The following is a 13783-nucleotide window of genomic DNA, read 5'->3' on the forward strand; positions in this document are numbered from 1 at the left end:
GCATATTTAATACTCCTATCCTCAAATAGAATCATTAAACAAGCAAACATATGCAAACAATGCAAACATAACAACAATCTGCCAAAACAGTACAGTCTGTAAAGAATGCAAGATTCATCATACTTCCCTAACTCCAAACATTATGAAATTCTACCACACTGTAGAAAATTTATCAGAGCTTATTATGCAAAAAAGTTTCAACATTTTATCATATTCTGACTTTTCTAGGGAATTTTTGCAACAACGGTAAACTTTCTGTTTTGAAACAGCAACATGTATACTTGCAAAATAAGCATGGTAAAGGCTATCCTTGACATTTTTATTCAAAATAGAGAAGCAAAACATTATTCTAAATAACAGCAAGCAAATACTAACAAAATAAAATGACGCTCCAAGCAAAACACATATCATGTGGTGAATAAAAATATAGCTCCAAGTAAAGTTACCGATGAACGAAGACGAAAGAGGGGATGCCATCCGGGGCATCCCCAAGCTTAGGCTCTTGCTACTCCCTATTCCATAGTCCATCGAATCTTTACCCAAAACTTGAAAACTAACAACAGAAAACTTAACAGAAAACTCGTAAGCTCCGTTAGTATAAGAAAATAAATCACCACTTAGGTATTGTTGTGAACTCATTCTAAATTCATATTGGTGTAATATCTACTGTATTCCAACTTATCTATGGTTTATACCCTCCGATACTACTCATAATTCATCAAAATAAGCAAACAACACATAGAAAACAGAATCTGTCAAAAAACAGAACAGTCTGTAGTAATCTGCATCAAACGCAAACTTCTGGAACTCAGAAAAATATGCCAAAATAGGACGGCCTAGATAATTTGATTATTGATCTACTGCAATTAGAATCAGTATTTTATCACTTTCTGGTGATTTTTAACAATTGTTTTCGTGAGCAGAAAGTTTCTGTCTTCTCAGCAAGATCAAATAATTATCATCCAAGAAGATCCTATAGGTCTTACTTGGCACAAACACTAATTAAAACATAAAACCACATCTAACCAGAGGCTAGATGATTTATTTATTACTAAACGGGAACAAAAAGCAAGGAACAAAAAATTGGGTTGCCTCCCAACAAGCGCTATCGTTTAACGCCCCTAGCTAGGCATGATGGTTTCAATGATGCTCACATAAAAGATAAGAATTGAAACATAAAGAGAGCATCATGAAACACATGGGAATCACATTTAAGTCTAACCCACTTCCTATGCATAGGGATTTTGTGAGCAAACAACTTATGGGAACAATAATCAACTAGCATAGGAAGGCAAAACAAGCATAACTTCAAAACTTTTAACACATAGAGAGGAAACTTGATATTATTGCAATTCCTACAAGCATATATTCCTCCCTCATAATAATTTTCAGTAGCATCATGAATGAATTCAACAATATAACCACAAATAAAGCATTCTTTACATGATCTACTTGCATAGAAATTTTATTACTCTCCTCATAAGCAAATTTATTCTCATCAATAGTAGTGGGAGCAAACTCAACAAAATAACTATCATGTGAGGCATAATCCAATTGAAAATTAGAATCATGATGACAAGTTTCATGGTTATCTTTATTCTTTATAGCATACGTGTCACCACAATAATCATCATAAATAGGAGGCATGCTTTCATCATAATAAATTTGCTCCTCAAAACTTGGGGGACAAAACATATCATCTTCATCAAACATAGCATCCCCAAGCTTGTGGCTTTGCATATCATTAGCATCATGGGTATTCAAAGAATTCATACTAGCAATATTGCAATCATGCTCATCATTCACATATTTTATGCCAAGCATTCTATGTAATTCTTCTTCTAGTACTTGAGCACAATTTTCCTTCCCGTCATTCTCACGAAAGACATTAAAAAGATGAAGCATATGAGGCAACCTTAATTCCATTTTTTTGTAGTTTTATTTTATAAACTAAACTAGTGATAAAACAAGAAACAAAAATATTCGATTGCAAGATCTAAAGATATACCTTCAAGCACTCACCTCCCTGGCAACGACGCCAGAAAAGAGCTTGATGTCTACTACGCAACCTTCTTCTTGTAGATGTTGTTGGGCCTCCAAGTGCAGAGGTTTGTAGGACAGTAGCAAATTTCCCTCAAGTGGATGACCTAAGGTTTATCAATCTGTGAGAGGCATAGGTTGAAGATGGTCTCTCTCAAACAACCATGCAACCAAATAACAAAGAGTCTCTTGTGTCCCCAACACACCCAATACAATGATAAATTGTATAGGTGCACTAGTTCGGCAAAGAGATGGTGATACAAGTGCAATATGTATGGTAGATATAGGTTTTTGTAATCTGAAAATATAAAAACAGCAAGGTAGCAAGTGGTAAAAGTGAGCGCAAACGGTATTGCAATGCGTTGAAACAAGGCCTAGGGTTCATACTTTCACTAGTGCAAGTTCTCTCAACAATAATAACATAATTTGATCATATAACTATCCCTCAACATGCAATAAAGAGTCACTCCAAAGTCACTAATAGTGGAGAACAAACGAAGAGATTATGGTAGGGTACGAAACCACCTCAAAGTTATTCTTTCGATCGATCTATTCAAGAGTTCGTACTAGAATAACACCTTAAGACACAAATCAACCAAAACCCTAATGTCACCTAGATACTCCAATGTCACCTCAAGTATCCGTGGGTATGATTATACGATATGCATCACACAATCTTAGATTCATCTATTCAACTAACTCAAAGAACTTCAAAGAGTGCCCCAAAATTTCTACTGGAGAGTCAAGACGAAAACATGTGCCAACCCCTATGCATAAGTTCACGAAACTCGCAAGTTGATCACCAAAACATACATCAAGTGGATCACGTGATATCCCATTGTCACCACAGATAAGCACATGCAAGACATACATCAAGTGTTCTCAAATCCTTAAAGACTCAATCCGATAAGATAACTTCAAAGGGAAAACTCAATCCATTACAAGAGAGTAGAGGGGGTGAAACATCATAAGATCCAACTATAATAGCAAAGCTCGCGATACATTAAGATCGTGCCGAATCAAGAACACGAGAGAGAGAGAGAGAGAGCAAACACATAGCTATTGGTACATACCCTCAGCCCCGAGGGTGAACTACTCCCTCCTCGTCATGGAGAGCGCCGGGATGATGAAGATGGCCACCGGTGAGGGATTCCCCCTCCGGCAGGGTGCCGGAACAGGGCCCCGATTGGTTTTCGGTGGCTACAGAGGCTTGCGGCGGCGGAACTCCCGATCTATTCTGTTCCTTGATGTTTTTAGGGTATATGGATATATATAGGCGAAAGAAGTCGGTCAGGGGAGCCACGAGGGGCCCACGAGGGTGGGGGGCGTGCCTCCCTGCCTCGTGGCTTCCTCGAAGCTTCCCTGACGTCTACTCCAAGTCTCCTGGATTGCTTCCGTTCCAAAAATAACTCTCCCGAAGGTTTCATTCCGTTCGGACTCCGTTTGATATTCCTTCTCTTCGAAACACTGGAATAGGCAAGAAAACAGCAATTTGGGCTGGGCCTCCGGTTAATAGGTTAGTCCCCAAAAATAATATAAAAGTGTTTAGTAAAGCCCATAAACATCCAAAACAGATAATATAATAGCATGAATACTTCATAAATTATAGATATGTTGGAGACGTATCACGCCTATCATCGCCCATTGTAAAAACTGTTCAATGGGCTGGCCGACGACGGACATATGAGGTGCGCGATTGTTCGCTGCGACTTGCAAAGCGCGCCACGCGCTGAACAGAGCTCCCCGCTAGTTTTCACTTACACTGCGTTTTGATGTTCCCATTGAAGGCCTGGAATCTGAATTGGTATTCTTTCAATTCATGTGTTTGGTTGGACAAGAATTGGCAGGCTATAATGGAATGAAAACGCTGGCTGAATTACATCCCACGCGAAGTGCCTGCCCACAATACGGAGCCGTCCCGCTCCGAATCGCGCTGAAATCAGCCTACCCGCAAAAACATACCTGTTTGAGCGACCAGAAAAAAGAAGGGGATAAGAGAGGCCGACCGCGGTGACCTAGCAGAGGCCGGTGGTGGCGGCCACCACCACGGAGTCCGGCGGCAGCGCAGGTGCCTTCCTCCCCTGTTCCCCCGCTCCTGCTCGCCGCCCCCTGAGCCCCGCCCCGCCATGGAGTCCGACGGTGGCGTAGGTGCCTTCCTCCCCGACCGGACCCACCCTCATCCCCAGCCGCTGTGCCCCGCCGTCCTTAGCCACGCCTGGTCGTCCTCCCTGACCGCCGTCCCCCGCCCCTCTTCTGCTCGATTGGCCCTCGTGCTCGCCGGCGTGGACGTCCTCTGCTCTGGATCCCACGACCACCGGAGTTCCCCATACACGAGGAGCTGAGCCTGCACGGGCTTGGCCCATCACGCTCGCCGGCGTCGCTCCGGCCCGGTCGCCGATGGTCGGCTGACCGTCGGGGATGACTGCGTCCTGTGCTCCTCACCGCCGCTCGGTCGGTTCCGTTCATGGGGTAGCTCATGCAAACCGTCAATTCCATTGTATGGCATCCAAACGTAACTGGTATTGCTAGCTTATTTAATTCCAACTTGCGGTATTTTGTACATCCAAACATCTGTGTCGGTATTGGAGCCCATTGCAATACAAAGGTTGATTTGATATTGGATCCAATGCAATTCAGAGGCTCTCAATGGAGGCATCCAAACGAAGCGTTAGAAAAAGAAAAAAAGCTCCCCGCTAGTTTCATTTCATCACTAAAAAAAGATTGCCTAAATAAACCTAAAAAAAGAGAAGAAAAATAAAGCTCCCCGCTAGTTTCTCACTCGGAAAAAAAGAGAGCCCCCGCTAGTACTACTCTCTAACCTTACCCAGACCGCCGCAGGTCTTCATCGTCTTCCTCGGAACGCCGCCGCCGAAGTGCGCCTCGAGGTAAACTCGTCCCTCTCCCTCTCGACTCCTGCCCCCACCCCCCGGCTCTACTGCAATGACGTGGATTAGAGCAGTCCATCTGGGCCTCCGTTCCTCTGGTTCGTGGCGAACCCTAGCCTGCCTGGACTGTTACGCCTCTTTTGATACTAGGGGTTTGTAGGGGATTATCCCCGCGCGGCCCGTAACCGCCGCCGCCCGCCGGCATCGTCCGCCGGAAGCCTGGTTTTCTCCCCCCAGGAAATTTGTCTACTCCCATCCCCTCCCCTTCCCCTCCCTGCGAACCTGTGAAACCCTAGGGCCACCCCGTCTCTCACCTAGTGTTCCTGTTAAGTCAGCCATGGTGTGTTTCAGAGAGGGATTTAGGTTGTTCTTTTGCTTTGCCTCGCTATGTAATCGCAGGCAAAGAGGAATCACCTTGCTTCCTATGTCTTCTGAATCATCTATTGTTTCCAACTGAAGTATTGTTATAGTTCCACTGATATGTCTGTTTAATTGTATGGGCACTTGTATGCGTGCTGAGAAAATATCCAGAGAAATGGCTTTTGTTAAAAAAATCATGACTGGGTTGCAGCTCGATGTCAATTGAGCTCATGTGCAGGTTCTTGCTTCCTTGATTGCGTACAACAGCTTTTGATGACCTTGATTGTGCAGGTTCTTATGGTCTCTCACTTTCTCCGGGAAACCTCTCCAAATATTTCTCTGATCCGTCCAGTTTGTTGCGGATTTAGGGCCCTAAAACCAGTTAATTAATTTCCCAAAATTTGGTGGTGGTTTAGCTGAACCTCCATCCCCCAAATGTTTGGTCCGCCCCGCGCAATGGTCAATGAGTTCTTCGTCCTGTTTCTGTTGCTTGGATTTATTTTCGTTTTGGGGATTTTACTCAGTGGTCGGTTGATTTCGTGTTCATCTTACAGTACACCACGTCTACCTTTTGACACCTTGTCAATGTCTAGCAAGATAGGTAGGGGTTCATACATGTGTGTAGTTTATCCGTTCCGTAGGTGAAGGAATCATTTTTGAAGATCTGATTTGATGCTTGTTCTGCTTCACTTCTAAGGATATGGGGTTCTGAATTTCAGTTCAGGAGGCAATCTGACTTGTGAAATGGAGCTTTATGGTCCGATTCTTCATGCTTGCAGTAATTTCAGAGGAAGGAGGAGCCAAGTGTTGATCGGAGATGAATGCCCCTGACCGCTATGAGCGCTTCGTCGTGCCTGAGGGCACGAAGAAGTGAGTCTACTCTACCTCCACACCTTTTTCCAACATTTTTCTAGAAAATACTTCAAATCACTTAAAGATTATGGATGCAATCCTTCCTATTATGTAATGCAGGGTATCATTTGAGAAGGATACAAAGATCATGAATGCTGCATCTTTCACTATTGAACGTGAGGACCACACCATCGGGAACATCCTCCGCATGTGAGTGGAGAAACTGTGTGCCGTTTTGTCCTTGGTTATGTTCATCAGTTCATACCTTCTAATTTTCTTCCATATCTATGAGATTCTGCAGGCAGCTGCACAGGGACCCAAATGTTCACTTTGCTGGCTATAAGCTCCCTCACCCCCTTCAGTACAAGATCATTGTTAGGGTAGGGTGCATATTTATGTTTGTTCTGTTCCTTCGTTGGATTAGAGTTTGCTAGTCTCATGTTTTAGTTTTATTATGTTGCCAGATCCATACTGCAAGCCAATCCTCCCCAACTCAGGCATATACCCAGGCAATCAATGATCTAGACAAGGAGCTTGAGAACCTGAAGCAAGCTTTTGAGGTCTGTTTCTTGTGCATAGCTCAATAGTTGGTTATTCCTGATGGCCTATGGTGTGCCTTAGTCCAATATGACATTGTATAGTGTGGGCCTGTATAAAAGCTAATGCCTCCTGCTATTAAATTTGCATTTTCATGGCCAGTTCTTTGATAGCTTGATTTGAGATTTGTGGATTGAGTTAGTTTATGTTGATTTTTACACAACAAAGTTGAGGATATGAGCGTACTTTATTTTTCATGCTGTTGTACCGAGATAACTGTGATATATGCTGCCATTTAATGCTTGTTTTGATGTTTGGTACAGGCCAATACATTTGAGTAGGGTTAGTACAGCATAATTTGTTTTATTGCACTTTCTTTGAAATAACGTCCAAGCAAATGTGTTGCTTTTAGTTTCTACTTTCTCTCATCAAATCAGTAGTCTTGGAAGCAAAACACAAATTAAATAGTGCAAACATCTCCCAACCAACTACTCCTTGGAAGGAAGGAAAACTAAATATAGCTGAATGACGTATTCTTATTTCATAGATACTGTTAATTTTATAATACGTCACAAGTCCCTATTGATCTTTAATGTTTTTTGGCATTGATTTAACTGTTTACTGTAGCTTCTAGACATGGAACAACCATTCAGAAATAAGTACACATGTTTTGGGCGAATAATGTTCCTTTACACTAAGCTTCCTATACAACATCATGCTGTTTTCATGTGCATCGCTCTTTAGGCCGTCAATTTACTTGCTACATACACTGCCACTAAGCATAAAATTAACCTGTTTGAAAGTTGAACCTTACAGAATATGAAACTAAGGTTGCGGGTCTTGAAATTCCCTGAATACTTTGGTTGCAATTGTCTTGCTCCAAGCTAACCTCTTGATCACACAACAATCGACAGCATGCTGGTACTTTGTTCTTTGCTGTGTAATAACACAAATAGCAATCATGACTTGGACATGTCAGAATTATTGAAAATTGCTTCTGTAAAAGATTACAAGTTCTTTCATTGCCAGTACTATATTTTCTTCTTTTGTAATGAGAACAATAGGCCACCTTCTAAGTCTGTTAAATAATTTCAAGTATTTGTTATGGCTGAAGCTGTACCTTTAGCTCACACACGTTGTAGAACTTTTTATGCTGCTCCTGGAGGTACATAGTCCTTTCCATGAACATTAGTAGTATCATCTTTAGTTTCCCAGGTTGCTTCACCTTTTCTAACTTAGTGTTTTGCTAAATAGAGACAATTTGTCAGTTTGCGCGTGATTGCACTACCTTCCAGGTTGTTTTTGATGGTGGCATAAAACAAGGAATAATACATATACTTCCTCCGTTCCTAAATATAAGTCTTTTTAGAGATTTCAATAAAAACTACATACAGATGTATATAGACATATTTTAGAGTGTAGATTCACTCATTTTGCTCTGTATGTAGTCCGCATTGGAATCTCTAAAAAGACTTATATTTAGGAATGGAGGTAGTATAATGGAAACTTTCTTAAATTACTGTTAGTTTTATAGAACCGTGTCATTCTGAAGGATTTAAATCTGGAAAAGTGTCTGAGTTGAGTGCTTTAATAGTCTCTGACATGGCCATTCCATTTCCGATTCAAACAGTTGTCACTTTTGGAGGAGATTTTTCTTTCAAAATATATGATGGCTGCTAAGTAAGGGCAACAATGGCTAGTGTATTTATTCGGTAGTGATGACTGATGACTTCACATTGTGCGACTCGAGAAGGGTATATATCTATGTTAGGGGACACTTAAGGATAGTAGGCTAGATGTGATTTGCTCCTTTTGTTTGTATCTTCAGCAAAGTTTGCATCATTAGTAGACTATATATGTTTCCACTGACAAGCAAAACTTTATATGTTTATAAATCTTTCTTATCCGACTTGTCAACCACTTTAACACAGAATAAGGCCCACATATAATTGAACTGCCTATAGGACTGCCTAATTCAATTGCACAGGGTGTTCTGCTGCTGTAGTTCATTCCTGGTACATGTTTTCTTTGTGAAGGGAAGCATGGGTAGAACCTTCATATGGGATGCCTCCATATTCGTTGGATTTGGATTTAGAAATTCCTTGCCTCGCCAACAAGAGGAGTTAAGATGTTAGTTAAAATATGATGATTGCCTGACATCTCTTGGGTTTCTTGTTAGCTATAGTAAACTACCAGAGTTATAGTAAACCACCAGTGCCGGTATTCTGATGCTCTTTACGACAGTGTCAGCCATCCTCCAAATTGATCTCCTGGATATGTTCCACTTCATTTAATTACTGCGGATGCATATGAACACATTACGAGATATATATGCCACTGATCTTTTGAGCTTTGTGTTTCCAGGATGAGAAGACCCGATTCGAGGAAAGGATGAAGCAGGGCTACTAGGCCAAGGGTGTTCTGGATGCTGACGTGAAACCTTCCTTGCTAGTAATTATATCTGATGTCTGAACTGCGGTAGAAAAAAAATTACTCAAGGATTGTCGATGATCCTCTGAACTCGTAGAACCTCTTCATGTGCGGATTGCGTATGATTGCACGGTTGTTAAACATGTGTTGGCACTTGATAAGCCTGCTAGTTGAATTGCTCGCCTTTGACAGGTTCCGTAGAAGGCACGGACCAGACCTTGGATCATTTCATACCGAGTGAATCTAATGCTGATGTATTGTAACCGACTTAGAGCATCTCCAATAGATGATGTAGATGTAAAAAATAACTAACTTTTACAATAGATGATGTAGATGTAAAAAATAACTAACTTTTACATCTTTGAGGCCGAAAAACCCCTCTCCAACAGATGTAGATGCAAAAAGTTTATCTCTCTGCCTCCTGAAGTTGTAAAATACAACATCTCACGGTGCAAATTTGCATCTCGACGTATGGGAGATGTAAAAGCAGCGGTCGCGCGCCAACCGCCCAATTGCCATTTTGCTTTTGCGCGGCCGCCGCCGATGACCCCACGCGTCCTCTGTTGTCGCTGGTCTGATCCATCTCACCGCAGCCGTCGTCGGCGCGACCACGGTCCCCAATTTGGCCTCTGCCCCCATGTCGCCGCCTTGGATTTGCCCCATCTCGGTCGGGCGCTGTCGCGCGGGAGCTGCCTGCGAAGAAGCAGCGGGCTGCCAAGTCACGCGGTGGAGGCATGAAGCGGCAAATGGCGCGGGGGCGCAACCCGGCGGCGAACCAACCTCAGCCGGCCAAAATTTCGAAGCCAGACGCGGCTGCGACGGGCGATTGCCTGTCGCCGACGGCCGTGACTTCCTCCTCCGGCCAAAGAGGCCCTCCTCCACCTCCTCCGCCGCCCCTACGCCGTTCCTCCTCCTCTCTCCGCCTTGAATCGGCGCTGCTCCGCCGCCCCGATTTGCGCAGCCACCGTTGTTGCGGAACGTAGCATGCAATTAAAAAAATTTCCTACGATCACGCAAGATCTATCTAGGAGATGCATAGCAACGAGAGGGGAGAGTGTGTCCACGTACCCTCGTAGACCGAAAGCGGAAGCGTTATGTTAACGCGGTTGATGTAGTCGAACGTCTTCACGATCCAACCGATCCAAGTACCGAACGTACGGCACCTCCGTGTTCAGCACACGTTCAGCTCGATGACGTCCCTTGAACTCTTGATCCAGTAGAGGGTCGAGGGAGAGTTCCGTCAGCACGACGACGTGGCGACGGTGATGGTGATGTGATCCGTGCAGGGCTTCGCCTAAGCACTACGACGCTATGACCGGAGGAGTAAATTGTGGAGGGGGGCACTGCACATGGCTAAGAGAAATCTTGGTGTCCTTTGGGGTGCCCCTGCCCACGTATATACAGGAGGGGGGAGAGAGGCCGGCGGCCAGGAGGGGCGCGCCATGTGGAGAGTCCTACTTGGACTCCTAGTCCAAGTAGGATTCGCCCCCCCTTTTCCTTTCTCCACCGGAGGGAATAGGAAGGAGAGGGAGAGGGAAAGGGAAGGGGGCGCGCGGCCACCCCCGCGAGCTTCCCTCTCTCTCCTTTAGGTCCATGTTGGCCAAACACTTCCCCGGGGGGTTCCGGTAACCCCTCGGTACTCCGGAGAAATACCCGAATCACTCGGAACCATTCGGATGTCCGAATATAACCTTCCAATATATGAATCTTTACATCTCGACCATTTCGAGACTCCTCGTCATGTCCGTGATCTCATCCGGGACTCCGAACAAACTTCGGTCACCAAAACACATAACTCATAATACAAATCGTCATCGAACGTTAAGCGTGCGGACCCTACGGGTTCGAGAACTATGTAGACATGACCGAGACACATCTCTGGTCAATAACCAATAGCGGAACCTGGATGCTCATATTGACTCCTACATATTCTACGAAGATCTTTATCGGTCAAACTGCATAACAACATACGTTATTTTCTTTGTCATCGGTATGTTATTTGCCCGAAATTCGATCGTTGGTATCATCATTCAGGCTGGACGTGGCGAGCGGACTTTTGGCCCGGCTCGCGGCCCGCGAAGGACCGGACCGAACGGTCCTGGCTCGGTAAAATACTTGGTCGGTCCGAGCTCAAGAATCAGGCCCGAGAAATCTTCGGTCCGGTCCTGTTCCAGCGGCGACCTGCGCGAAAGGAGTAGTGGAGGAGCAGCGTAGGGAGCGCTGCACCTTCCCGTCGTCGTCGACCGTCGCCGTCTTCACCTGCCCGTAGTAGACTGCCTCCTCTACGTCTGGCCGCCGTCGATCATGCCAGTTTACAACTGTTGTCGAAGTTTCACAAAATACAGTTTCGTCAGATGTAGCAGTAAGCTGTTAGAATTCAGTTTCGTCAGACAATACAGTTTTCTTCAGTTTCGTCAGAAAATACAGTTTTCTTGGAAGAGCAACCATGGCACCCGTTTCAGCACAGCACGAACGTAACGCAAGCCACCATCTGGGAGCAACAATCGATCGGTCGTGATTTTTTGATTGTGGGAGAAAAGCTCAACCGTGATTTTCGCATCCAACTAATCAGGCAAGTATTTTTGAAAGGCAAGGAGTAGATGTAATAGCGCCCAATTCCTATAATCACGGGCCATCACCCCACGTTGCAGTTTCCTTTTTTATGCAGTCGAGATGGAAACAAAAAATACGACGGAATCACGATTTGATCCGAAACTCACGGCGCCATTTGAGGAAGAACTCGACAAGGTTTGATCCTCTAATCACGGCAAGGCCCACAAACAGAAAATCTTGGCCGCATACTCGTTCTACATTACTTGCATGCAATAGGGAAAACTGCTAATGAACAAATATCTGCAGGTTCGTGGGTAACAGGCGCGCCGCCCAGCGCACACCTCGCCCATCTTGCCGCCGGCGCTCTCGCATGTCGCTCACCTTGTCACAGCACCAGCGCACGTCGCACACCTCGCCGCTGCACCCGTGCAAGCCGCCGCCGGTGGTCGTTGGCCGGTCCGCTCGGTCCGGCTCGGGCTTAGCCGCCGCCGGTCCAGTCCCAGAAATCAGGACCGCTGTGATGCTCGGTCCGGTCCGGTCCGGACCGCCGGCGGCCGGTCCAAACGACGGCTCAGACCGGGACCGGACCGGCCCGGACCGTGTTCACCCTGAATCATCATATCTAGTTCAATCTCGTTACCGGCAAGTCTCTCTACTCGTTCCGTAATGCATCATCCCGTAACTAACTCATTAGTCACATTGCTTGCAAGGCTTATAGTGATGTGCATTACCGAGAGGGCTTAGAAATACCTCTCCTTTACACGAAGTGACAAATTATAATCTTGATCTATGCCAACCCAACAAACACCTTTGGAAACACCTATAGAGCATCTTTATAATCACCCAGTTACGTTGTGACGTTTGATAGCACACAAGGTGTTCCTCTGGTATTCCGGAGTTGCATAATCTCATAGTCATAGGAATATGTATAAGTCATGAAGAAAGCAATAGCAATAAAACTAAGCGATCATAATGCTAAGCTAACGGATGGGTCTTGTCCATCACATCATTCTCTAATGATGTGATCCCGTTCATCAAATGACAACACATGTCTATGGTCAGGAAACTTAACCATCTTTGATTAACGAGCTAGTCAAGTAGAGGCATACTAGGGACACTCTGTTTTGTCTATGTATTCACACATATACTAAGTTTTTGGTTAATACAATTCTAGCATGAATAATAAACATTTATCATGATATAAGGAAATATAAATAACAACTTAATTATTGCCTCTAGGGCATATTTCCTTCAGTCTCCCACTTGCACTAGAGTCAATAATCTAGATTACATAGTAATGATTCTAACACCCATGGAGTCTTGGTGCTGATTATGTTTTATTCGTGGAAGAGGCTTACTCAACGGGTCTGCAACATTCAGATCCGTATGTATTTTGCAAATCTCGGTGTCCCCCTCCTTGACTTGATCGCGGATGGAATTGAAGCGTCTCTTGATGTGTTTGGTTCTCTTGTGAAATCTGGATTCCTTCGCCAAGGCAATTGCTCCAGTATTGTCAAAAAAGATTTTCATTGGACCCGATGCACTAGGTATTACGCCTAGATCGGATCTGAACTCCTTCATTTGCTGCTTCCGAAGCAGCTATGTACTCTGCTTCACACGTAGATCCCGCCACGACGCTCTGCTTGGAACTGCACCAACTGACAGCTCCACCATTCAATATAATACGTATCCGGTTTGTGACTTAGAGTCATCCGGATCAGTGTCAAAGCTTGCATCGACGTAACCATTTACGACAAGCTCTATGTCACCTCCATAAACGAGAAACATATCCTTAGTCCTTTTCAGGTATTTCAGGATGTTCTTGACCGCTGTCCAGTGATCCACTCCTGGATTACTTTGGTACCTCCCTGCTAAACTTATAGCAAGGCACACATCAGGTTTGGTACACAACATTGCATACATGATAGAACCTATGGCTGAGGCATAGGGAATGACTTTCATTTTCTCTCTATCTTCTGCAGTGGTCGGGCATTGAGTCTGACTCAACTTCACACCTTGTAACACAGGCAAGAACCCTTTCTTTGACTGATCCATTTTGAACTTCTTCAAAACTTTATCAAGGTATGTGCTTTGTGAAAGTCCAATTAAGCGTCTTGATCTATCTC

General features: G+C 44.4%; 1 protein-coding gene across 1 annotated transcript; it reads left to right on the forward strand.

The window, feature by feature from the left end:
• The first annotated feature begins 4772 nt into the window (after positions 1–4772).
• LOC123121940 (DNA-directed RNA polymerases II, IV and V subunit 11) lies at positions 4773–9284 on the forward strand. The gene is made up of 6 exons (XM_044542039.1): positions 4773–4925; positions 6065–6155; positions 6258–6347; positions 6439–6517; positions 6602–6697; positions 9039–9284. Exons 2-6 carry the CDS (start codon positions 6103–6105, stop codon positions 9081–9083), a joined length of 363 nt encoding a protein of 120 aa, XP_044397974.1. The 5' UTR covers positions 4773–4925; positions 6065–6102; the 3' UTR covers positions 9084–9284.
• The last annotated feature ends 4499 nt before the right edge of the window (positions 9285–13783 follow it).

Source organism: Triticum aestivum, chromosome 5D (genome assembly GCF_018294505.1).
Source record: "Triticum aestivum cultivar Chinese Spring chromosome 5D, IWGSC CS RefSeq v2.1, whole genome shotgun sequence".
NCBI lineage: Eukaryota > Viridiplantae > Streptophyta > Magnoliopsida > Poales > Poaceae > Triticum > Triticum aestivum.